This window comes from Cricetulus griseus (assembly GCF_003668045.3).
Source record: "Cricetulus griseus strain 17A/GY chromosome 1 unlocalized genomic scaffold, alternate assembly CriGri-PICRH-1.0 chr1_1, whole genome shotgun sequence".
NCBI lineage: Eukaryota > Metazoa > Chordata > Mammalia > Rodentia > Cricetidae > Cricetulus > Cricetulus griseus.
Window position 1 is genome coordinate 191,929,613 of NW_023276807.1, and position 24,196 is coordinate 191,953,808.

The 24,196-nt window shown below is 40.0% G+C and overlaps 1 protein-coding gene across 1 annotated transcript in view; it reads right to left on the minus strand.

The window, feature by feature from the left end:
* Erc2 (ELKS/RAB6-interacting/CAST family member 2) overlaps nucleotides 1–24,196 on the minus strand; it is a 673,320-nt gene that overhangs the window by 555,549 nt on the left and 93,575 nt on the right. The window contains exons 2-3 of the mRNA XM_035453246.1: nucleotides 2,236–2,259; nucleotides 1,215–1,631 (exon numbers count right to left, since the gene is read on the minus strand). Of these exons, the coding sequence (XP_035309137.1) occupies nucleotides 1,215–1,631; nucleotides 2,236–2,259 (441 nt within the window). The remainder of the gene's footprint in view (nucleotides 1–1,214; nucleotides 1,632–2,235; nucleotides 2,260–24,196) is intronic.

A 24,196-nucleotide genomic window follows, 5' to 3' on the forward strand; every position in this document is an offset into this window, starting at 1 on the left:
CAAGGGTGTGAAATCCAAGTTGTAAGGACCATGGAGATCATTTTAGAAATCTGCCCGCCACATTCACACTCTTGGAATTCAAATGGAAAGAGCAGGCCAACAAAACACCTCTTTAAGTATCTTAATATAAAACCAAGCCATGTGGTTTCCAAAATATGTGGCTAAGACCTCATGGAAATAAAGCAAGGGAGATTAAGAGTAGAGGACATTAGGTTTGAACATACCAAAGTCTGCTAAAATATTCCAAGCAAATACAAACAATATTAGAGAAACCTTATGGGAACACTGGTATCTTAGCAAATCTCAGCAAGGAAGCCACACATTCTTAACATCACACAAGGTTCTCTCAAGGCAGCTGCCCATCTAAGCAGGTATTCAATACCAAGAAATCTAGTCTACTCTGAAATTAGTATTTAGCACTGCCTGTGTTTTGAAGATGTATCTAAGGCTTGTAATTTGCTGTGTGGTATGTGTCTCCCTTTAGCAGTTTTGCCTACATGGTGCTTTTATATCCATCTCTACAACCACAGTAGCAAGAAAACTGTGTTAACAATTTCAAACCCTGGCTGACACCCACATTTTTTTCTAGGTTTTAACTAACCATAAATTCTCAGATATCCCAGCATCTCAACATTCAGTGGTGGTGGCCAGCCAGAGAAACTGCTTCCGGATGACTTCAAATGATTTAATACACTAAGGATGAAACACTTACTCAGAAACCCTGGAACAGTCTGTTCTGGACAAATGTAAACGCAGACGAGGATTATCTTAAACCTAAATGTTCAGAGTTGCTTTGTACATTTTACCATTCTTCTCAAAAACACACTTGTGTTTTCCTTTCCATAAACTCTGTCCCTGATTTCTAATCACCTATTTGTTTTATTTCTTTAGAGAGATATTTGACCAGCAACCAAACTTAAACAGACCTACTCCCAAAAGCCACCCAAACCATAGCCACCTGTGGAAAAGTGAGCATAAATGACATTAGAGTTACTGTGTGATGTTCAAGCTTGAATAATAACCTAACACCCATGTGATGAGTGCAGAAGAAGGCACACACCAAATTCTACCTTAACAGCCTTGGGCAGAGTAGATCAGGGAGCCAATGACAAGGGGATTGAGGTTGAAACTATAGACGTTTCCAACCTGTGAAATACCTGAATAACATCTCAGAACCTAAGCAAGGCTTTGGGAAGCTGACCCAATGCTCTTACCTCTCTCAGGTGGATGTTTTCCTTCTCCTTCTGATCTAAAATCACTTCCAAGTGGCTGACCTGAGACTCAGCCTCTGCCATCCGCCGGGTGCGCTCATTGTCATCCTCAAGGCTTTTGGATGGTAACCCTTTACTCTGCAGCATCTCCAGGAGCTTTTTAATGGACTCATCTCGGGCATTGAGAGTCTGTTTCTGTGTTTCGATTCTCAGCTCCATTTCTTCCAATGTCTTCCGCAGAAGGAACAGCTCCTTGGCCTGTCTGTCGTGCTCAGCTTGGAGCCTGCGGAAATTCTCCTCAGTCAGCTCGATGGTGAAGTGCTCCGCTCCTCGGTTGCCACTCTCTTGCTGCAGGAGGTGGTTGAGGTCTCTCTGGGTCCGCAGCTCATCCTGAAGGGCCTGGATGGTCAACTGCAGGTGCTATAGTGAGAAATATGGAGCAGGAGAGGAGAAAGGAGGCAAGTCAGTAAACAGGCCACGTGCTATCCGCCGCTACCACACCATGAGGATGGAATGTTAATCATGAGGTCCAGGGGCCAGCTATGAAGTCCTCCACGGTGACTTCAGAAGCATGGGACAGCACATGGAGAGGGTAATTAATTCAGTGATGCTTTCTGAATGTCTTAGGAGAAGAGAAATGTACACACACACAGAAACGGTGTATTAGTGTCAACCACATGGGAAATTATACATCATAAACGGAGAGGGTTAGAGGGGAAACTTTCATGAAACACCTTCTTAGGCCCACAACACTCCAGACTCAGTATTCCTTGTTTCCTAAGATGTTCTTTATCCATTATTTTCCATGATAAATGAAGATCCATTTAAAAATGAAAATAATAGCATCCAATACGAGTAGACACAAACAAGGACTTTATTTTTTTACAAATAAAGCTGTGAACAGGTTTAGTAAACAGGATTACTGCAAGCAAAAGGGAATAAATGGAGACACAGACAGCACATTCAAACACACGAGGTGAGGCTATGCAGCGCAAAACAAACAAGCTGCAAAGAGTGGACAAACCTTGGTTCTTCTGGCATCCAGTAACTGAACAGCATGGGAAATGAAAAAAAAACGAAGCAAAAAATCAACATAAATAAAAGTTCAGTGCAAGCAAAGGATATTCAACAGAAAGAACTTAATCAACATAGAGTACCTTCACAGAAAAAAAGAAAAAAATTCTCATTAAGCCAACACCCATAAGCTACACACAGTTCAGAGCATTGATGCTGGGTCAACTCAAAAAGAAAAAGAAAGGAGAAAGAAAAGCCAATTAAGACTTATTTCAATAGCCTTTTGTTTCCCCCTCTCTCTCTCTCTGACCCAACCCACAATTTTTGGCTATCTTAGCAGAGAGGAAATCACAACACTCTGGAGTACCCAAACATTGTTTCCAGTCACCACAGTGGAGAGCACCAGAGAAAGCAGTTAACAGTTGGGAAAAAGAATCCCTTGAATGAAGTCAGTTGGGGAATTCATGCCTTCCTTTCCAGACCAACCTCAGACTGTTCAGAGGAGGCAGCCACAAGCCTGGAGATGGTTTTTGCCCAGGGACATACCAGGAGGCTTCAAAAATAGCAGTTACTCATTCATTCACAGACACATAATCCTGCCTATGAACCAGACCACAATGTTAAACAGAGGAATCAAGCAGGACGTAGGGCAGGACTCCCGTCCACAGGGACTCATGGTGTTGCAAGGCACAGACAATACTGTATCTGAGCTATATAAATATTGGAGCAGGCGACATTTGAATTGTCTGAAGTCCTGTGGCTGACACCAGAAGGTACTGAGATCTTTCTGAATGTGGCCTGCATCCAGAAAACTAGCACAGTATGGCACACTGATTACACTGTAGGAGTTTGTATTTCACCTTCATACTTGGGAATGAGAACTTCCTAGAGGGGTTCCTAGCTGAGTGCCACAGTGCCTCCAAGGGTACTGGATGCTACATACTGACATAGATTACTGATTGCTTTGTGATACATCACAACCTTATAAAAGTTAAGTTTCAGGGTCTTTTATTCATAAAGCTATGCAACCAACAACACACTTTTTATCCTGTTTAAACAGCACAGAAAGGAACTCTGTACCTTTTAGCAATCTACTTCCTATTTCTTTTCCAATACCAAAGCCCTGGGAGCCAGTAATCTTTCTGTCTCTAAAAATTTGCCTATGAAAGACATTTTTTCAGTAAAATCATGAAATAAGTAGTTTCTTTGGTTTCATATGCACTCAGAGTTTAATAACAATCTTAGCAAGTATCAGTATTCTATTACTTTCTATAACTGAATTTTATTTCATTATAGAGATACACTAAATTTTATTTATCTATTTAATCAGCCTGTTTATAAACAGATATTCATAGCAGTGTTGTTTACATTGGCCAAAAAGTACAAATAATCCATATATCAATCAATTAGTCAGTGCATATTTGTGATGTATCCAGTAAATGAAATATTATTTAGCCATACAAAGGGGTGATATGACTGTGAAAATTATTATGTCAGCATAAAAGAAGTCAATCACAAAAGACCACAAATAATGTGATTCCACTTATACAATATCCAGATAAGCAAATTCATAGGCTGAGATAAATAAACGATGGTAGGAAATGAAGGGTGTGTGACTACTGAGAACTACGATGTTTCTTCTGGTGAGATGGACACAATCTCAAGCTATATGGTGCTGTGAGTTGTACAGCTCTGTGACTATATAAAAACTGCAATTTGTACTTGGGGGGGGGTAAACTGTATGATAAATAAGTTTTACCTCAATAAAGCTGTCACAGAAAGTATGAACTAACACCACAGGGCCATATAATCTTTTCCCACCAAGGCCCCATCTCTAAACCAATCAAAAAAGATTGTACTGGGGTAGGGACAACTTTTAGTCCTGCTCTTGGGGTGTGCTTTAGCTACTGTCTTCTGATCACTTAAATGTGCTTTACCCTAGTACATCTTTGTCCTTTCATGGTGGTGTGAGTTTCTGAGTTGATCCAAGTTAATTTGGAAAAAAAAATATGATTAATCAAGATGATGAAAAATGGAAACTGTTTTTCTTGGGAGCAACAAAAAATAATGGGTTTTTTTTGTATGTTTTTTTGTTTTTTACAAGATTCATAAATAAGCCAGAAGGAGTTTCCAAAAACAAATCTGCAGAAATGTTCTGATCACAGGTGTCAACACTGGCAAGGTAACAGTAAAGGAATTGTCCTTGGGTGGGCAAGTTGTCTATCACCCTTGTCTACTGTTTTCATAACTAAAAAGGAGGACTCAGTCTAATGCTTATCTTGTTCCTGGGTGGAATAACAAAGACAATGCATAGGTGCTGGGTTTAAGGGAAGGAGAAAGGGCCACTTATCCATTCAGCATATATTTATTTACCTTCTCTCTCTCTCAGACTCATAAAATGTAAAACAAGAGGAAGAAGAAATAGCTCATGTCTACAGTTCCTGTAGACAAGAAGTAAAGCCACAGAAGAGACACTGCCTCATAGATGAGTTAAGATTAATCAGGGGATGAGTGGACGAAGGCCCAATAGAGATAATCCATAGAGCTATTGGTTCTTTGAAAAAATATGATAATCAGGTCAAAAAGCACAACACACAGGGATATGCAGGAGACAGCATGCAAAAAACTAACTTTGGACAAAAAATTGCAAATGTTGATGAAAGAGACAATGACTAGAAAAGTATCTTCCACCATCTTCTTCTAGAAGAAATAAAGAGCCTGGCAAGTTCTGCCACTATTGAATAGGATCCATGGTTTAAAATTCTTTCCTTTAAGAAACCCAGATGATTCTAATTTGCATACTCTTTTGGAGACTCTCTCCATTCATCCCTTGAGACTTGACTAACATGATACAACAGCTACATAAAGAAAGTAACTAATAACCCAGCTTCACACCCAGACCATGAGTACTGCTCAGAAAAAAAGTCAGACATATAAAAGAAATACAGAATGTATAACAACCTAGCTGCACTTCTTTTAGAAAAAAAAATTTACAAAGTAATTCAGTCTCAAACAAACTTTTAATGTAAAACACAGCAACAGAGAAAAGAAGAAAAAATACATCATCAGCTAAAGACATAGTAATCCGTGTTTGTTTGTTTGTTTTTTGTTTGTTTAAATCTAAGCAAACTAGGAATAAAAAGAACCATTCCTAAAGTGTATGCCCACTGTATACATGGAATGAATATCTACTAAAAGCGTGAGAAGAATTTCCATTAAAATGAAATGAAGCCATGCCAACTGTCAGCACCACCTAGACAACATTCTCCTGGAGGCTTGAGTCAAAACAACATGACAAGAAACTGAGTATTAGAAGAACTAAAAGGGTTATAACTCAAACATTACCAACTGTACTATGTGGTTATAAACTTAGGAACATCAAAAGAATCTATAAATTGTAAGAAATGAGAAAAATACTATCCTACTAACAGGAAAAAAAGAACATAGCCAGAAAAATAAGATAGGTAAATTTGACAATATTAAAATCAGAAATTTTTGTTACACAAAGACAATATAGAGTGAAAAAACAAGCCATAAAATGAGAAAATGTGTTATTCATAAAATGCCAAAAGACTATTGCCTACAATACAATCACATAAATTTGACAAGAGCAAAAAAAAAAAAAAAAAAAAAAAAGCAAGAAAAATCAGGCCTGAGGCAGAGGCATACAGATCTCTAAGAATCTAAGGCCAGCCTGGTCTACATAGCAAGTACCAGACCAGCCAGAGCTATAGTGAGAACTTGTCTCAAAAAGAGAAGGAACAAAAGAGACGGGGGAGGGAGGGAGGAAGGGAGGGAATGAGAAGGGAAGGAAGGGTGGGAAGGAAAAAGGAAGGAAGGAAGGAAGGAAGGAAGGAAGGAAGGAAGGAAGGAAGGAAGGAAAGAGGAAGAAGGCTCAGTGCTTAAGAGGAGGCTCTTCCAGAGAACTCAAGCTCTATTCCCAGCACAGCACCCACATCTGGCAGCTCACAACTATAACTCCAGCTCCCAGGACTCCAACACTCTCTTCTGACCTTCACATCACCCACTCACATAAAGGAAGAAGATAATGTAGTATATAGTGGCCTAGATTCTGGAGCAGGTTCTAATCTTGTCTGCACCAAGTCCTAGCTGTGTGATATAGAATGTGCTTCTTAGCCTGAATGTCACTCCTCATCTGTAAACTGGTGATGAATAGCCTACCTTATGTCTTTGTGTTCAGAGAAAATGTTCCTTCCGCAACAAGTGTGAACTAGGCCATACTCTCCATATACCAGCAAGGTCAGTCTCCATATCCTCCCAAACATCCTCTATTGTTGAGTTAGAGGCTAGGACCAAGGCACTTGGACATATGTGGGCCCTGGGGTAGAAGCATGTTGACATCTAGCATTAAGATGGGAAGCCAACCTATAAAAGTGGGGGTGGGGGAAGATAAGATCTCATAGAGTGATGTTTGGCTAGGAAGTCTTACCTCTCTTCTCATGCTAACATTGTCCAAGCACAGTTCTAGGAGAAAGTTGTAGGCTTTAAGACAAATTGACTGAGATTTTTCCAATTACCAGGGCTTCTCCCAAGCTAACTTGGATCTTTTACTAAGCCATAGTTTGGCCTACTGTTAAATGGAAGTAATTGTGTGAACCTCACAGTATTATTCAGGAGAGTCATTGAGACTCCATTTTCCTCCAGACAGGACCTGAGTGAAAATGAATTCTCAGCCTACAATACTGATGACAGTACAGTACAGCCAAAAGGCAAACACCAGTAATTGGTTACACTTCATTAACAAGTCACCAAAACATCAAGTGTCCTTGTGTTTTTACCAGATTGTGTTTGATCCTGTTTCCCAATGTAGTTTCCCTGGAACAACATTCTGTAAGCTGATAATATGTTTACATGGAGGCTGTTCTGGGAGGAATGGTTACTTTATCAGTAAAATGGACTTATCTCTTCTTTTTACAGTCTCAAATATTCACACACAAAATACTTTCTCAAGCACAGTGGTTAATTTCCTTATACTGAACAGCACGGCACTATTCCATGGTGCACATAACAGTGAGTGAGATATAAAAAGAAAGATGAGAGAATGAGAGGAAACTGTCCCACCAATTAGTCAGTGCAAGGCCACAATGTGGGGGCAGGCCAGGCTTCCAGTCCTCTCTGTGGTTAGTAGAGGAATAGTGTCCTTCACTCTGTCCCGTTCCATCCCCCAGAACTCAAATGCCTCACTCATGTTTGCCAGCTCATCCATCTACAGTGCTGTTCTGAAGCTGCCAAACCTTTGTCCACTTCACAAGAGGATAAATTGGGCTGGCTTGGAGGATTTCACTGCAGTCACATCATTAATAGATATAGGCCAGTGTCTAAACTTGAGGTTTTCTCCAGCCAACTCTAAAGTCTCCTAGCTCCAAAAAAAAAAAAAAATCACAGAACTTCATTTTACACAACTCCCATAAGCTCCCAGATTCAGTTCATTTTTATAAAGAAAAAAGAACAATGAAAATACAAGAACCCAAACCATACTCGAGTTTATATGGAAAAATGAGGAAGAGAGACATACACTTTGCCTGAGCCAATGTTTAGAAGGCCAACTTCCAATAGCTACTGGAGTCAGAATCTAATCCAGATTTCAGAATGTCTAAAATACAAAAAGGTAAATAGAATGAAAATATAATTATATATGTATGATGTGCATGGAACACACAATTATTTAAATAGGGACTGGCCAGATGTTTAGAATCTACTGTGTCTTATCCCCAAACATGGAAAATATGAGTTCCTGGCAGATTCTATAAAAATTTGTGACCTTAAGCTCTTTTCCACACTGTGGGGGAAAAAACCAAAAAATGATAAAGTTTTTGCACTGTAAAGCAGTTTAGGGTTCCATTGCTACAAAAACTGTCTCCAAGCTATATAAAAATATGAATTGGCTTATACCCAGAAGTCTTGAAATTTCTTCTCTCTTTTTTTTTTAATAAATCCATACTCCTTCTCAGGCAAGGATTAAGCATAACTCTTTCAAAGGAAACAGAATCTCTCTGCAGACCACTTAGCCTGCTCTGCTTCTCTTGTGACTTTATTTTCTCATTAATCATTTTCCAGTTTGTCTCTAATCAAATTTTTAGGGCAGGTTCTCTTATCCCTTTCTCTGTAATCCCATGTACAGGATGTATAACACTCACCGTGACCCCAAACCTTCCCTGGGTTAAGCCATGTATGTAAAAAGACAAACAACAGACCAGCTAGAAACACATGTGCATGCTAGTGGAAGGGCTGGTGTGCTGAGAAGGGTATGAAGAAAAGAGTATTCATAGAAACAGGGCCAGGCCCTCTCCCTTCAAGTAGAATACCCTATGAGAAAGCAAAGGAAGCTGGACAAGTCACACCAACTGGTGACTTTCAAAGGCAGCAAGACCCTGGGCTCCTTACACAGATGTGGTGTCACTGATGATTGCAGAAACCACTTTTGTGGGCATGTGTCATGTCGCCATGGTTAATAAGACTAAGGACAGAATACATGAGGAAGTTTGTCTTCATAAGTAAGGAGTTCTGATTTTCATTACACACCAATACTGAGGTGGCATGCCACTGGAATATTACACTGAACTTAGATTCAAGGACTTGTGTTCTAACTAGAGTTTTGCATCTAACTAGTTATATGTTCGGCTAAAAATACTCACTAATCTTGTCTGGCCTTCAGAGAGCAGTGAAAAAGAGCAGAATTTTGATTACCAAATCTACCTACTCATTACATCCTATGTTGCTTTCAACAAATGACTAGAGCACTCTAAGTATCAACTCTTCATCCACAAATAAAAGGCAATCATTTTAACTAACTTGCAGAGTTCATGTGAAGACTGCATGACATGCCTGTTGAGTAAGCACAGTGGTTCCCATAAAACACGAGGCATGGGGTCTGGCACATAAGGAATGGTGCCATTATTTTTGAGATAGTGATGGCTAGAGGCCCAGAATTTGAAAATCTCTTTTCCTCTCTCCATTTAAGCAAGAAACAGAGATGGGCCTACTGAACATAAATTTTCAATCATCAAACAAATGTAAGAGTGGAAACAATACACTAAGCACTTTGGCATTTTCTTAAATAAGGGAAAACAGGAAACAGTTGTTGTAAGACCAACTCAAAGAATGGGTGTAATTGATTTCTCATTAACTGGCCTGCATATAATTCTACAAGGGGTTCTCAAGAATACCAACCATTCCTGTTTTGAAGGTCAGGTTATTTTTCTCATATTATCCATAATATATAAGCAACTATAGGACAATAGCATCCCCTACTGTCAACACTTCCCAACCTGACATAAGTTTAAAAGAACAATTGAAGTTTAAGAAGTTGGGCACAGCAGTAGATGGACAACACAAAACTAATCCAATGGGTTTTAACTCAATGGGTTTTTTTCTCATAATGCTTTGACTAGGCTTTTTTTTTTTTTTTTGCTTTTTTGCCATAAAGGTCTTTTTCTAACATAGTATGGTTCTGATCTTGGGTTTATGTGGGATTTCTATGTGTGTATGTGTATATGAATGTGTATGTGCATGTGTCTGTATCTGTATGTGTGTGTCTATATGTTGTGTTTTTTTAAGTGAGTTTGAAGAAATAACCTCAAATGTGTAATCTAGTACTGATAGTTTAAAAAAAAGAAAACAACTTACAATATTAACAGTCCAAGTCACACAGAGTCATAGGACAGCCGTTAAATTTAATTGTTTAGCAAATCTTTTTAGAGGGCACTTAAAAATCTTTATTGCCTCTTTTTCCTGTTATGTTCTCTTCACCACCACACAACATGTTCATTTAACAAACAGCCAAACACCTAAATATTTTTAGAATAGGTAAAAAGTTTATCTCAATTAATTTCAATGTCTGGACAAATAGTAATACTACCTACCCTGTGCTACATGGATACCCTAGCTAAACTCTACTCTCTTCTACTCAATATTGTAATGAGAAGAGTTTCTCCCTGAGGACCACCTGCTTCTCTCTTTCTCCCACACTGCTTCTCTCACTGCTTGTTGGGTCATTCCACCCCTGGGATAGGAAAGGACAGGCATTGTATCACTTAGAGTCCTTGAACCAGCAACATTAGCTAGTAGCTCCCAGCCCTACCTCACACCAACTGAATCAGAGTCTGCAATAATGGCATGAACCCTGGAACATCTGTAAACATGTGAAGCTTTGAGAAACATTTTCAACATTACTATTTCTTTAACCAAAGCTCATTTGCTAATAAAAATGTGAATGGAAATCACACATGAACACAGAAAGGTGGTAGAGCCCTAAGGGCCTCAAAACCAGTTTGTGTGACTGATTAAGCTTAAGTAAACTGTAAATAGTACCCCCAACATTGGGACTACAACACAAAGCACATGAGGTGGGCCATCTGTTCTTTCACAAGCACTACTGAGCTGTCTACTATTTGATATGCATGTGTGCCAAGATTCTTTTCCCAGTCAAAGAAGAAATTCTACCAGTTTAACTTATGTAAATGTAAATATAATTATAAAACATATAATTAAAAAACAATTATATAAGATATGTGATTGTATATACTCATTTATTTTAGGAAATATAGAACTATATTAAATTTAATTCTTCACTGTTATTTTTCTCATTGTTATTAAAAGATAATCTGAGGGGAGCTTTCAAAAAAATAATCAGAAATGTCAATACTACACTTAACATTCGCTCTTTTATTCATCTTATCCTGCCTTTCAACAGCATTTCTGTGTGCCTATCTGTTGTCTTGGTAGAATTTTAAGTGACTAGAAAAACCATGAAGAGTCAATGTTGAAACTTCTTCAGATTATGACTTGAATAATGTCCTAGAAAAATGTGAACATACTGATTTACAAGTAGCCTAAGAATTTAAACTCTATAAGAGCTTTCCATTTTATTAATGCATTAGAATTGAAGGCCAGTATCCTTTTCTTTGGTATGAAGGTAGGATACTTACCATTGTTTCCCCAAAATGTCTAAATATTTAATGAATATGCATGCAGATATGTATGTATATGTAGAGAAAAAGAGAACATGAATGAATGAAATAAAAAAATGAACCATACCCCATGTGACCTTTAATACTGATTGTCTACTTGAAGGGACTTAGACTCACCAAGAAGACAAGCCTCTTAGCATCTGTAAGGGCATTCCCAGAGAGGTTTAACTGAGCGTAAAGACTGACCCTGCATATGATGGTGGCACCATTCCATGGCCCAGAATCTGGAATCTGAACACCAGCATTCATCTCTCTCTCTCTCTCTCTCTCTCTCTCTCTCTCTCTCTCTCTCTCTCTCTCTCTCTCTCTCTCTGCTTCCTGACTCTAGAAGTAATGTGACCAGCAGCTGCCCATTCGTCTGCCATGGGCCACCATGATAGGGCTGAATGACCTCTTAAACTTTGAGCAAACAGACTTTTCTTCCTTAAGCTGCTGTTGTGGGTATTTTGTCTTAGCAATGAGAAAAGTAATGTATACACCCCATGAAAAGGAGTGTGGCCAATATATCATAAGAATGTAATGTCAGCAGACAAGAACAAGACAACAAATGACCATTGCTAGGTGTATGGAAGACAGAAAGTGACTACTAAAGATACAGGTAGGGAGAGAATGCTACATTTTTATTTGGATAATTATTGCTATTTTACAAATGCTGTGAATACACTTTAAAAATCCCTGAATTGTACAATATTGAACTGTAAATTTTATAGTATGTCAAGTATATCTCAAAGAAGCTGTTAAAAATGATGGGGCATGGGGGAATGGTGAAATGGCTTATCAGGTAAAAGTGATCCTTGAACAAGCATGAGTTCCACCACCAAAACCCACGTGAAAAAAAAAGCCAGATACAGTAGGACACGTTGGTAATTTCAGTACTCCTACAGGGAGATGGAATGTATGGATAGGAGAATTGGCTGGAAGCTTGAGGGTCAGACTGGAGCATGGAGCATGACAGAAACAAAAGACTGTCTCAACAAGGCAGAAGAAGAGAACTGGCTCCCAAATGTTAGCCTCTGACCTACACACAAACATTCATCATGGCATGCCCCATGCTTATGTACACACTCACACTCATGCACACACGCAATAATGATGATGATGATAATGGTAATAAAATGAGAAGAAGGAGAAAGGGAAGAAAGAGAAAGGAAGAAAAGGGAACAGTTTTTAGGGTGATGAGAGATAGGCGCATTACTGTAGCCTTCCTAAGTCCCACTTTCATTTGTCTAATAATTTTCCCCAAAATAACTCACATACTTGAAAGTGTTAGGTTAGTTAACATTCTTTGGGTTAAAAGCAAAAGAAATCGGTTTGGCCTGCCTTAAATCAAAGGGGAGCACAGGAAAAATATAGCAGAGTATTCCTACATTTGAAAAACTGCAGGCAAGAAAAGGAGGACATGGAACATAACAAAAATCTCTGAGAAAAGCATGTGACTTGTTTTCAACAACTTCTTCCAAACTGAAAACACACAGGGTAGATGGCAGACCAGGGCTAGCTTGAGCCAGATGCCCACCATTGAACAACCAGTGTGGCAGCTACTCCAAAAGTAAGGTTGCTAGAGAGACCAAGAGGAATCTATAACAATTGCTGTAATAATTGTGAGCTTTTTTAAAGAGATATGAATAATTTTGAATAATATAATAGTGCTATAAATGTTTGTTGGGATTCAGGGATTCCTAGAGCAATATATATAAAACTCTGGTCAATTACATATAAACATAAAACTATTTCACTTTCTGACTTTCAAGAGGACATAAAGGGATAATTCAACAGTGAAAGTTGTAAAAACTTGATTGAGAATAAGACCCCAAATTAAGAGCACTGGATTTAAAAAAATAAAATAAAATAAAAATCACTGACTTTGACTCAGACAGCCATGGGTCAGGTTCTAGTCATTCCCCCCACAAGCTGGGGCATTGGCAGTTTTCTTCTCCCTTCAAAATCTGGTAGTAATCCAAACATCTATGCAGAGACATGATATAGTTGAGTGGGTAGTCCACATGCCCCATACCTAGGACCCCAGCCAACATGTAGCCATCATTTTTTAAGCCATCATTATAATAGCAAAGCCAGGTTGCAACCTTCCCACAATGCCATGGGAAAAGAATGAACCAGAAGCAAATCACACAATAAATTTTCTGTTTCAAATAAGTAGACCTGACTGTCGCTTCCAAAAAGACAGCAAAAAATGTAACAATAGAACCAACCTCTAGACATTACCAGTGGCAGGGGTCAGAAGGAAAAGCAGACTAGCTTACTTTTACAGAAGGATAAACTAACCACAGGTTGTGCAAAGTCACTGCCAAAATGACCATGTAGCTAGTTGCAAGTCACAGGCACCGAGCTTGCAGGCACTATTGGTTCACATTCTTCTAGTTCTTCGAGCCAGTCTTGTTTGGTACTGAAAGCCAGAGGGATTTGATTACCATATAATTAGTGTCAGGGCATGTGCAACAGCCAGATTTCCACACTAGAGTCAAACATCTTTAAACCAGATGCATGCCCTTCGCCACATACCACCAAAGGTACAGCTGCCACAACCACACTCTGAACCCCACACTGCTAGCCAGAGGTTCTGAGGTTTGGGGACTTGGAACAGATGATTCATTCCAACCAGGATGAAGTAACTTCTCTCTGAAATGATTTCTCAAAAAACACCTTTAGGGAAGTTTTTGAGGCTTAATGTTCTTCCACCTAGGAACTTAAAGACTTTACAGTGGGTTTAGAGGGAAACTATGTGGAATAAATGTGGAGAATTAAGGTTCCAAACTGGTAACTGATGATCCCTCATATCATTGATGGAACCAGGGGGTGGGAGATCAAGAGGGGGAGGAGAGAGAAAGGGAAGAAGGGAGGGAGGGAGGACAGTTCTTTTACAATTGCAATGTTAGATGGCTAAGAAAGGAGATCCTTGATAGCAATCTTGCACAGCTACCTTGAAATCTGTTTTTACTTTATCTGGATAATTGTGTACCTACTATTCACGACAAAGATATCCTTAGTGAAGACTCAGAAACCATGTACGAAGGTATACATGAGCACATACAGATTTCATATGCTTTCAGGCTCTTTTTCAAATCTTTAAACCAGTAAGAGAGAACAGAATTTTCTCCAAAGTACAGTAAAAGAAAGTATTTTTAAACAAGGTCTTGCAAAGTGCTTCTTTCATCTATGGATATTTCTTTGGTTTTACAACTCACTTGAGACTTTTAAAGTAAAGAAGAGGAGAGAATGGCTTTTAACTCAAACTCTGGAACAGAGCTAACCTAGCAAGTCCAAGAGGGATATAAAGGATCTAAAAGTGGAGACTCAGCCGGAGCCGGAACAAGTTACTGAACTGAGCACGAGTGGAACCAAAGGCCTTAAGGGCATTCTTCCTAGCAAGATGAACTATTGGTCGTGGGTTACATAAATTTCAAATATGAGAGCCCTCCCCAAGTTACAGCGAGGCCAAAGGCCCTGCTGAATCCACACATCTGCACCCCATTTAAAATGGATGATTGTCCCTCGTCATTGCTCTGTCTTTAGCTGTGAACTAAGAGCAGCTTGCTGTACAAACCCTTGGAGACCAGTGTCTGCAAGATGAGTCAAGTGTTTTACTGCATCATTGAGCATTTTACTTCTTCAGCTAAAAATTCTAGAGGGAAATAAACAAGAATGCAAAGAAATACAGGTTTTATGGTTATAGAAAGGAAGAAAATAAACATAGGCAAGTGTAGTATGTGCAGAACACACATCACTTACCCCTTTAAGAAAGCTTTTAAATGAATATATATATATATATATATATATATATATATATATATATGTGTGTGTGATATATATATATACAAATTTTTTAGAGGCTTGAGTTTTAGCTAAGTTGATGGAGTGCATGGCTCAGCCCTGGATTCATCCTCAGCACTCCATGAACAGGGAGTGGTGATGCACACCTGTAATCCCAGGGGTCAGGAGGATCAAAAGTTCAAGATAATCTTAACTACACAGGCCAGCCTGGAACACATAAGATCCTGTCTCGGTGGAGAGGCGATCAGCGCCAGACAAGTGTTTGAAATTGAACTATGTCCTTTGCCCCTTTATTTATTTATTTATTTTTACTTTTTGGTTTGAGACTCAATCTCATTAAGTTCCCCAGCTGACTTTAAACTTGAACCTCCTGCCTCAGTCTCTTGAGTCACTGGGGTTTCAGAACTTCAACATGAAACTGAACTGGACATATCTTTGTTTTAATTTTAATGATAATCTACAAAATATAATTATGTGGTAATTTTATTTAAATCACTCAGTTAAAAAATACATATGTATGGCCAACCTTAGTAACATCACCTTTAATCCCAGCACTCGGGAGACAGAAGCAGGCAGGGTCTCTTTGAGTTAAAGAACTTTCTGGTCTACAAAGAACATTCCAGGCCAGCCAGAGCTTCATAATAGGACCCTGTCTCATAAACCATATTCCAGATACAATGGTACAAGAATAGGCTTGGGGCTACAACAGTGAAAGATGGGGAAAAAGACAATACACTTAAACTTATAGAACTGACTATCTAAAGAGAGAAGATAAGGCAACCATAAACAATAGTACAGCACATCAAGAAATGGTAAATGCATAAATAAATAAATAAAACATGAACATGGTAAGTCAAACATGTCAGGAGGTGAGTTTTATGTGGTGCAGTATGCAATGGCCATGCTTCTCTGGGAATGTTATATTTATTTCAGCAAAGACCAGAGAAGAAAGATGTTTTCAGAGAACAGTTAATTTACCTATATTTGTCACAAAGAATGTTAAGGACTTAAAAGAATATTTTGATTATTTTAAATGCTTCTATAGTATTGAAATTTTAAAAACTACAGAAATATTTTAATACTTCATATACTATTCAAATTTGCAAAGAATCAAGGGCACTGTATTAATCATTTTTCTGTTGCTGTGACGAAATACCATGACCAAGAGAGGGCAAAGCTATGTAAACTCTCAGAAAATGCTCTTGGGGCATACTTCCTCCCACATCTTAAAAGCTCCACAGCCTCCTCAAAAACTGCTCTCGGGGCATACTTCCTCCAGCATCTTAAAAGCTCCACCGCCTCCTCAAACGGAGGAGACCAAGTTCAATTGCTTGAGCCTGTAGGGGACGTGAACCACAGGCACAGAGATTCTTTTAGAAAGGGACTCTGCAAGAATGGGAGAAGACAGGCAAAGGCCAACAACAAAGGTCTGGGGACAACCCAAGATAAAAAAAAGTCAGGGTCGAGGTTGCGGCTGACACTCCAGTCTCTAGCAATATGTCATAGCAGATGACTGCCAACAACTGGGGAAGGCAGAACAAATATGAAAGCACCCCTGTGTGTGAGAAGTACAGTAAGAGATGGTCAGGGAGCCAAACCCAAGGGAAAAACCAAAGTGGATGAGTGAGTTGAGGGTTGCTGTCAAGAGGACAGACTGGATGGAGGAGGAGGTGGTAGAAGGGAGGCAAAGGAGAAAGGACCATGAGAAAGTTACAGCCAAGCTCCCTATATAAAATGTTGGAGCAGTGAATGCTGAAGGTAACATGGAGTGCGCACAGCCTGAACCTATCTCAGGAAAAAGAGAACGAGTTTCCCTGAAGAAACAGTCACCAAGGCCTGCCTTCATCTAACTTTGGGGTTCATTTCACAGTGCCTATAGGTCTACAAACACCCATAGAGAGAAATAAAAACAATTCCAGGGTACTCCTGGTAAAAGAAGAAATCCAAAGAAAAATGAAAAACTATCTTGAGACAAACAAAAATAGAAAAACATATGAAAGCCTATGGGATTCAGCAAGGCAGTACTACAAAGACATCTATCACCATAAACACATACTAATAAACTAAGTCAGAAACTAATACATATTAGAGAAGAAATAAAACAGAAAAAAGTTTAACAACTATAGAATTAAAAAACAAACCTTTAGCTAGACTAAAGAGGGGAGGCTCCAAATCAACACTAAGGAGCTAATTGTTGCCACAGCAATCAAGGATCATGAGAGAATCCTTTGTAACATACCCCAACTAATTGAAAATTAGCCTGTTTCTATTTTTAAATGGTGCTCGATATGTTCATGCTTATACAGATATAACCAAACGCTAAGACTACAAAAGGGGGATTGGACAGGTGGCTCAGCGGTTAAGAACACCGAGTGCTCTTTCAGAGGACCAGGGTTTGATTCTCAGTACCCACATGGCAGCTCACAACTGTCTCTTAGTCCTGTTCCAAGGGATCTGATACCCTCATACAGACATTCATAAAGGCAAAACACCAGTGTACAGAAAATAAAAATAAATAAAATATTTTTAAAAGACTACAAAAAAGTCAGAAGAGGATAACTTTAAAGAGTTGGCATAGAAGTCTACAGGCATGGGAGTCATACAGTCCTCTGGTGTCCTCAGGCAAATCGCTACATTCCTGAGACGTAGTAGTTTCCTCATCTACAAAATCAGCTAACAATCACACTTCACAATTTCAGGTTCCATGCATTCTCCATAACATGCTTCAGGCAGCCTCTGAGCAGCTGTTTGGAGAAATGATAGCAATTGTGTTACAATTAGCCCTACTTCCCAATGCTATAAGCATTCCTCCCACTGCTTCCATCTTGCCCCTTTGCAATGACCTCACCACCAGTCTCATAGGAGGTCTAGTCTACTCCCCCAACCCATTCCATATCTCTTGGACCTGTGCTGACCTTGGGTAATAGAACTCACAGTTGATATTTCCCTAACTATGAACTAAAGAGATCTTGATACTTTCACTTGAATACTCTTGAGACTTCTGGCAAAGAAGCAATTGCAGAGATTAAATAGCCCCCTTCCCTAGAACAACTGAAAAGCTGAACAATATCCGTAAGAGACTGTTTTCACAGCAGTGATTTCTCCATGGGAACCAAATGAGATCCTAAAGACGGCCTCCCAGCCTGGTGACAGAGTCTGTACTGCAGAACATGAAAAGCTGTTAATATATATAGAGACTGTTTTCATGGCAGTGATTACTCCATGGGAACTGAATGAGGTCCTAAAGATGGACTCCCAGCCTGGCGACAGAGTCTGCACTGCAGAACATGAAGTGCACAAAGCACAGACCTAGATTCCCTGATTCCAGACAGTGAAGCTGGGAGTCTAGAGAGAAGGGTGTAAAAAGCTATAGAGACATCACAACACACACACACACACACACACACACACACACACACACACACACACACACGAGTAATTTGTTAATCAACATATTATAGAAAAAGGGAGGAAACTGTCTGAGGCCAGGAAAAGGACCACCCCCCAAAAAGAGTGGGAAAACAATAATTGAAAACTCATTCTTTGAAGACACCCAAGCTATTTTCTGACATGGGAGACCATGAGGAATGAAGCCAGCCAAAAGGCAATGCCAAAAATCAGGCATGTGCCAGAAGCTACCATAACTGCCCCTGTCCTATCACCAAACGACTTCATCCTCATGAAGGACCTAGAGGATATAAACAGAACTGTCAACTGAGTCCAGCTATGCCCAGCATAATCTAATAAATCTAGAGTCATATGCAAATTAAACAGCTGTGGTTGACACCATCAAGTTTAGGATTGACTTACAAGATACAGTCCATAAATGACACATAAGATGTTTAAAATACTGTTGCTGTAATATAAAATATATTGGTAACTTGTTTAGGCTTACACTGAAGCTAGTTCTAGAACCCACTTCCCCTCCAATTTTGGGCCTGTTACGTAATTCTATCCTCAGAGCTAACAGCTGTCACTTCATCAGCATAGCTGTGACTACTCAAAAGAAAATCCAGATATCAATAGAGAGATGGCTAGGAAGAGTCATTGCCCCACCCACCCAAGACTACAGCACTCCCTTCTACACCCCAAAGCTTACCTACACATGGCCTTATGGTGTCAAGAGGTGTCAAAGCATACAGGTTATAGAAAAATACCTGAAGAGGTGACTCCATCTATGCAGCTATGGGGGAGTCATCATCCACACTGGGTGAAACCTTCTAGTGTAGGGCTGCTTTGAGAGTCCCCCACACTCGTGTAAGCAAGCCTCATTCATGCTCTGTAAATGGGTCCAATAAACTCATGGGTTACCTCAAGTTGAACTTTGGTGGAATCAAACTTTGGTTCATTGGTAGTGCTCTATAAAAACAGAGTTGATGCTGTTTACATGTCACCAAGGTGAGTGTTCTTGCTACAAGGCCTAAGCATGTTTGTCTCAAACTGTTCTCCAAAAGCCCCTTGTCTAGACACAAGTGAGAACAGCAAAACAGTTCAAGAGTAAAAATAAGCTGCTCTATGAATTGAATAAAAACATTATGCCCTTGAGAACAGATACAATGTAAACATTTTCCAACAGGGGTTACTATTGTTAACTGCATGGTAAAATAATACCAGCAGCAGGAATAAAAACTCACCAATAGAGAAGACACTGTGCCCAGGATTCTCTCAATCAGGACCTCCCGCATTACTGCCTCAACAGGACCCGCCCAGTCGCTTCCACTGTGCCAGATTTAATTGTGTTACTTTTGCTTGTTATCTCAACTGAGGAGCTACTCCAATCATTTCTACTGAAAGTTGAAAGTGCCTGATTTGATGATGTTTTGCTCTCTGCCACTTATTCCTCTATTTTTGCTTGCTTTGTGCTTAATAAACTCACTCATTTTAAACTGAAAGCATTATCACTGATCACTCTCCATTCAGAACAGTTGCAAAACAGAAGACAAGCAATAATCACCAATAAGCTGTTCTCCACTAGCTAAAGAAGTACTAATGACAGCTAGCCCTTAACAGTAATACCCCATCTGAATTTCAGGGAGTTAAAAGCACTGTAGAAAAAGATATGGATCACAAAATTCTGAAATATCATGGTTCACATGTCACCTCCACTGTGATGCTTCACTGAGGTTGTGCTATCTGAAAAGCATATCTTGCTCCCATTTCCACGGAAGGACAAAATTATTCTAGAATCAGTGACACATTCTGCAGGTTTCCTATCCTCAGAAGCAGCCTGTCCCAGACATAACTGATCAATCAGTTCACCCCACCCTCACTCCATGTGTGGTGAGTCGCTTAGCATGGTTCCTGTCCCTAAACAGCTGGGCACGAGGGTCAGCATGGGAGGCTATTTGAATCCTGGAGAAAGAGGTCAGAAAACAGAAGCAATACTAAAGAATGAGTAGGAAAGCAGCTCAGTGGTAGTGGTGACAGAGGAAGCTGGCTTGATGATTATCAGAACCCCTGTGCTCATACTATCCTAGTGAGAAGTACCAAGTGTGGTGCAGCTTCAGGAGTCAGCAGACCAGGGTCATGCCCAAATTAACCATCCTTCAAGTGTCTCCCCAAATCAGCCTGTCTCAAAACAGGCATATGTCTGCCCAGAGTTACCATGGGAAGTTTCATGACTTCATGCTCATGTTCATGCTAAGCTGAAAAACCCAGAAGAGCCACAGAAACAAAACAGTGACCCAGCAAGAAGGCCAAGTCTTGAGATCTGTTTGCTGCTCTCACCTTCACTTCCCAGCCACTTGCTGCTCTCCAGCCTGCTAAGCAAACTCCTGCCTAGCCACTGTTGCCTTTACCCTTCCCTCCACCTGAGGTGCTCATCCCCTAAATGATAGTACCTCTGATCACTTTATTCAGTTCTTTGTTCAAATGCTGTCTCTCCAGTGATGTCTTCCTAAACTGCTCTATTTAAATTACACCCTCCCACCTCATCTCATCTATCTTCAGTGTGTGTGTGTGTGTGTGTGTGTGTTTGTCTTCTAACTATAACATGGGCTCTATGAGTGTGAAGAGTTGACTATTTGCCCCAAACAGCATATCCAGTGTAATAACAATACTAGTGGATGCTCAATATTTGCTCAATTAACGAATACATCCACTTTAAATGTGTTCTGTATTTTGCATATGTATCCCAATACTAGTCTATGGGAGCATTCATTACAAATATCACTTTGGTAAACTACAAATTCTACAAAGACAGGTGCTATATCTATCATATTTGCTTACAGATAGGCTACACGGAAAAATATTAATATTTGTAAAATGTTTACCCTACGCTAACCCTTATGCTAAGCTCTTTTATACATTTTATACCCTCTTCTCAGCAACTTTATCAACTGGCTATGATTGCCATCTCCTCTCTGTAGACAGGAAAGTAAGGCTCAGAGAGAAAGAAGGCATTGGTAAGCAAGGTAAGCAAGACTTGAGCCTGACTCTTTTTTTTATTTAATTTAGAATCAATCTTATTTTACACATGAATCCAAGTTCCCTCTCCCTCCCATACTCCAATGCCCCTCACCAAACCCCCATCCCACCCCCATCCACTCCCCAGGGAAGGTGAGGTCTTCCATGGGGGATCATCAAAGTCTGTCACACCATTTGGGAGGGCCTAGGCCCTCTTCCTGGTATCTGGGCTGAGAGAGTATACCTCCATGGGGAATGGGCTCCCAAAGTCCGTTTGTGCACTAGGAATAAATACTGTGTCCTGCAGGAAGCTCTGATCACACAAAGATAAAAGTCTCTATCTTCATCTTCCAGGCAGTTGTAATTCAATAGGAAAGTGGCAGGTCTACATACTTATATGACTAGATAGGCATCTGCGCATGCATCTCTCTGCCTGAGGCAGAAAGAAAATGCTAAAGTATTGTAGGTCATGGGTTGTAAAAAATGCATATGACTAGAAAAGGTTCATAGAGAAGACAGAATCAGGGTTACATTTCTAAGGTCCTACTCATGCTTGAATGTGCCCCCTCAAGGCAGCTCCCATGTTCTTGTGGGATGGGTTTGTGCTATCTGACCCCACACACCACTTTATCTTTCTTTCTCTTTAATAACTAATTCTCTATCTCCTGGATACACACACACACACACACACACACACACACACACACAGAGAGAGAGAGAGAGAGAGAGAGAGAGAGAGAGAGAGAGAGAGAGAACTTATAACCTTACATTTTCAATGAGAGCATTAAGAGGTGTGGTCAAGGCAATTTACCAGATACTTTTCCTGATGCGATAAAACACTGTCACACTGGTAAGTTATTTAGCCTTCCTAGTCCTTGGGGTCTTCATCTGAAAAAAAAATTGTTGAGAGCAATTCACCTGATTCCAAGGCTTGCCATGCAAATGACCTGTTGTGTTATCAATAAAGCACTTACCACAGCATCTTATAGAAAACAAGCACTTACTAAAGGGCAGTTAAGGGCACGAGCTGCTCTAGTGGAAGGCCTGAGTTCACTTCCTAGCACCAATGTCATGTGGCTCACAATTGCCTATTACTCCAGCTTCATAACAAAATGCAGTTGTGAATACGATTCATCTGTGGTTTCCACAGTATGCCAAAATTGGGGGTTAGACAAAGGAGCCAAACTGTTAGCAAACTGACTACCTGTTATCAAAAACTTCTGGCATATTAACTTATGGTGGAGATATAATCACAACATCCCCTAGTGCTTCTACTCCATGGTATATGCCCAAATGAAGTGCATCCCATGTGCCCCAAGGCCATAAGAACTTGGAAACTAGGAGGGAGACTGTGCATGACAGTCAAGGCCTGTAACCAAGCCAGATGTTCGCTCACAATGTAAGAGAGAAAATGATGAGATGAGCCTATTTAAATCAAAGAATACCAAGCATATGAAGCCAAATATACATAAATCATGGCTATACTCAACAAAAGGGATGAGTTTCACCAACGGTATTATATGAAATATACCATACTCCAAAGAATAAGACTACATGATCCCACTGGAATAAAGTTTAAAATACAGCTAGTTAGATATGCTGTTTATGAACATATACTTAGATGGGAAAAGGATTTTTTAAAGCATAGAAGATTACCGTAGAGTCAGGGTAATAGCTGGTTTTGTGGGAAGAACAAGGTTGTCAAGGGGGAAAAAGGATGCAGGACCATCTAGAGCTATCTGTGGACTTAGATGAAAGCGCTGTGTATTACACCGAGTCTCCAGGCTATGCACTCACATTATATCTCCTGTGTTATAGTTATCAATAAAATTGCTTAAAATTAAATCATTCTTGCATGTCCCACCTAAACCAGGTCTCTTAAAGAAAAGAACCAAGAGGACCTGGAAGGATAACAGGACAGGTAGGGAAGTGGACCTGCCATCTACAAGTTTGGAACCTTTACAGCCCTTTCCTGTTCTCAAGAGATTCTCGCAGGTCAATCTCTGTCTTGTATGAAATGACTTTTAAGATAAGAAAGCAAAACCAGCTAAATGAAGAAGTCTACGATAACACAAACAAGAAATGAGGGACACGAAACAAATGCCACACAGACCAGCCATTCAGCATGCACAAAGTGCCGGGACAACAACTGTTCAGGAGCCACACTTTCAAAAACCCTTCCCGAAAACATCCTGTGACCCCGAATGGAGGAGGAGAGAAGCCCTTCTCTGCCTCAGGCTGTGAGGCTGTAGAATGCAGGGGAGCTTCACCACATGGAAGGGGTGTGTATGCACATGAACAAAAACAGGCTGGTGGAAGAACTCGGAGACTAGTGCCTCCCACCGGAGAACAGACACCAGTGAAGTCAGAGAGGAGAATGAAGTCAGAGAGGAGATTTAGAAGCCGTGAGTCCCCATCTCTAGCACCGATGCCCATTTTACCACCTTCTGCAATTTGGCCTCAATTCAGGCCTTCTTGGGTATGGTAAAAATAAAATGGAGCAGGGTGTTTACAGAATTCTAGTAACAAAAATGTAACTAGCATGCAGGACTACTCCTTACAGAGGTTGTTTAATAAGGAAATCTGCAGCACCAAAGGATCAACACATGGCATCATGGATGTGTGCAGTGTGTACACCTCACAGGACTAGACAGCAAGAAAGATGACAGACACATCAACAAGCATTTCAGAGGTGACCTCCTAAGTAAGCTACACCCTGTCCTAAGCGTTGGACTCTCAGGAAAAGTACGGCCAAGGAGGCAACAGGCACAGTTGAACTACAGCACA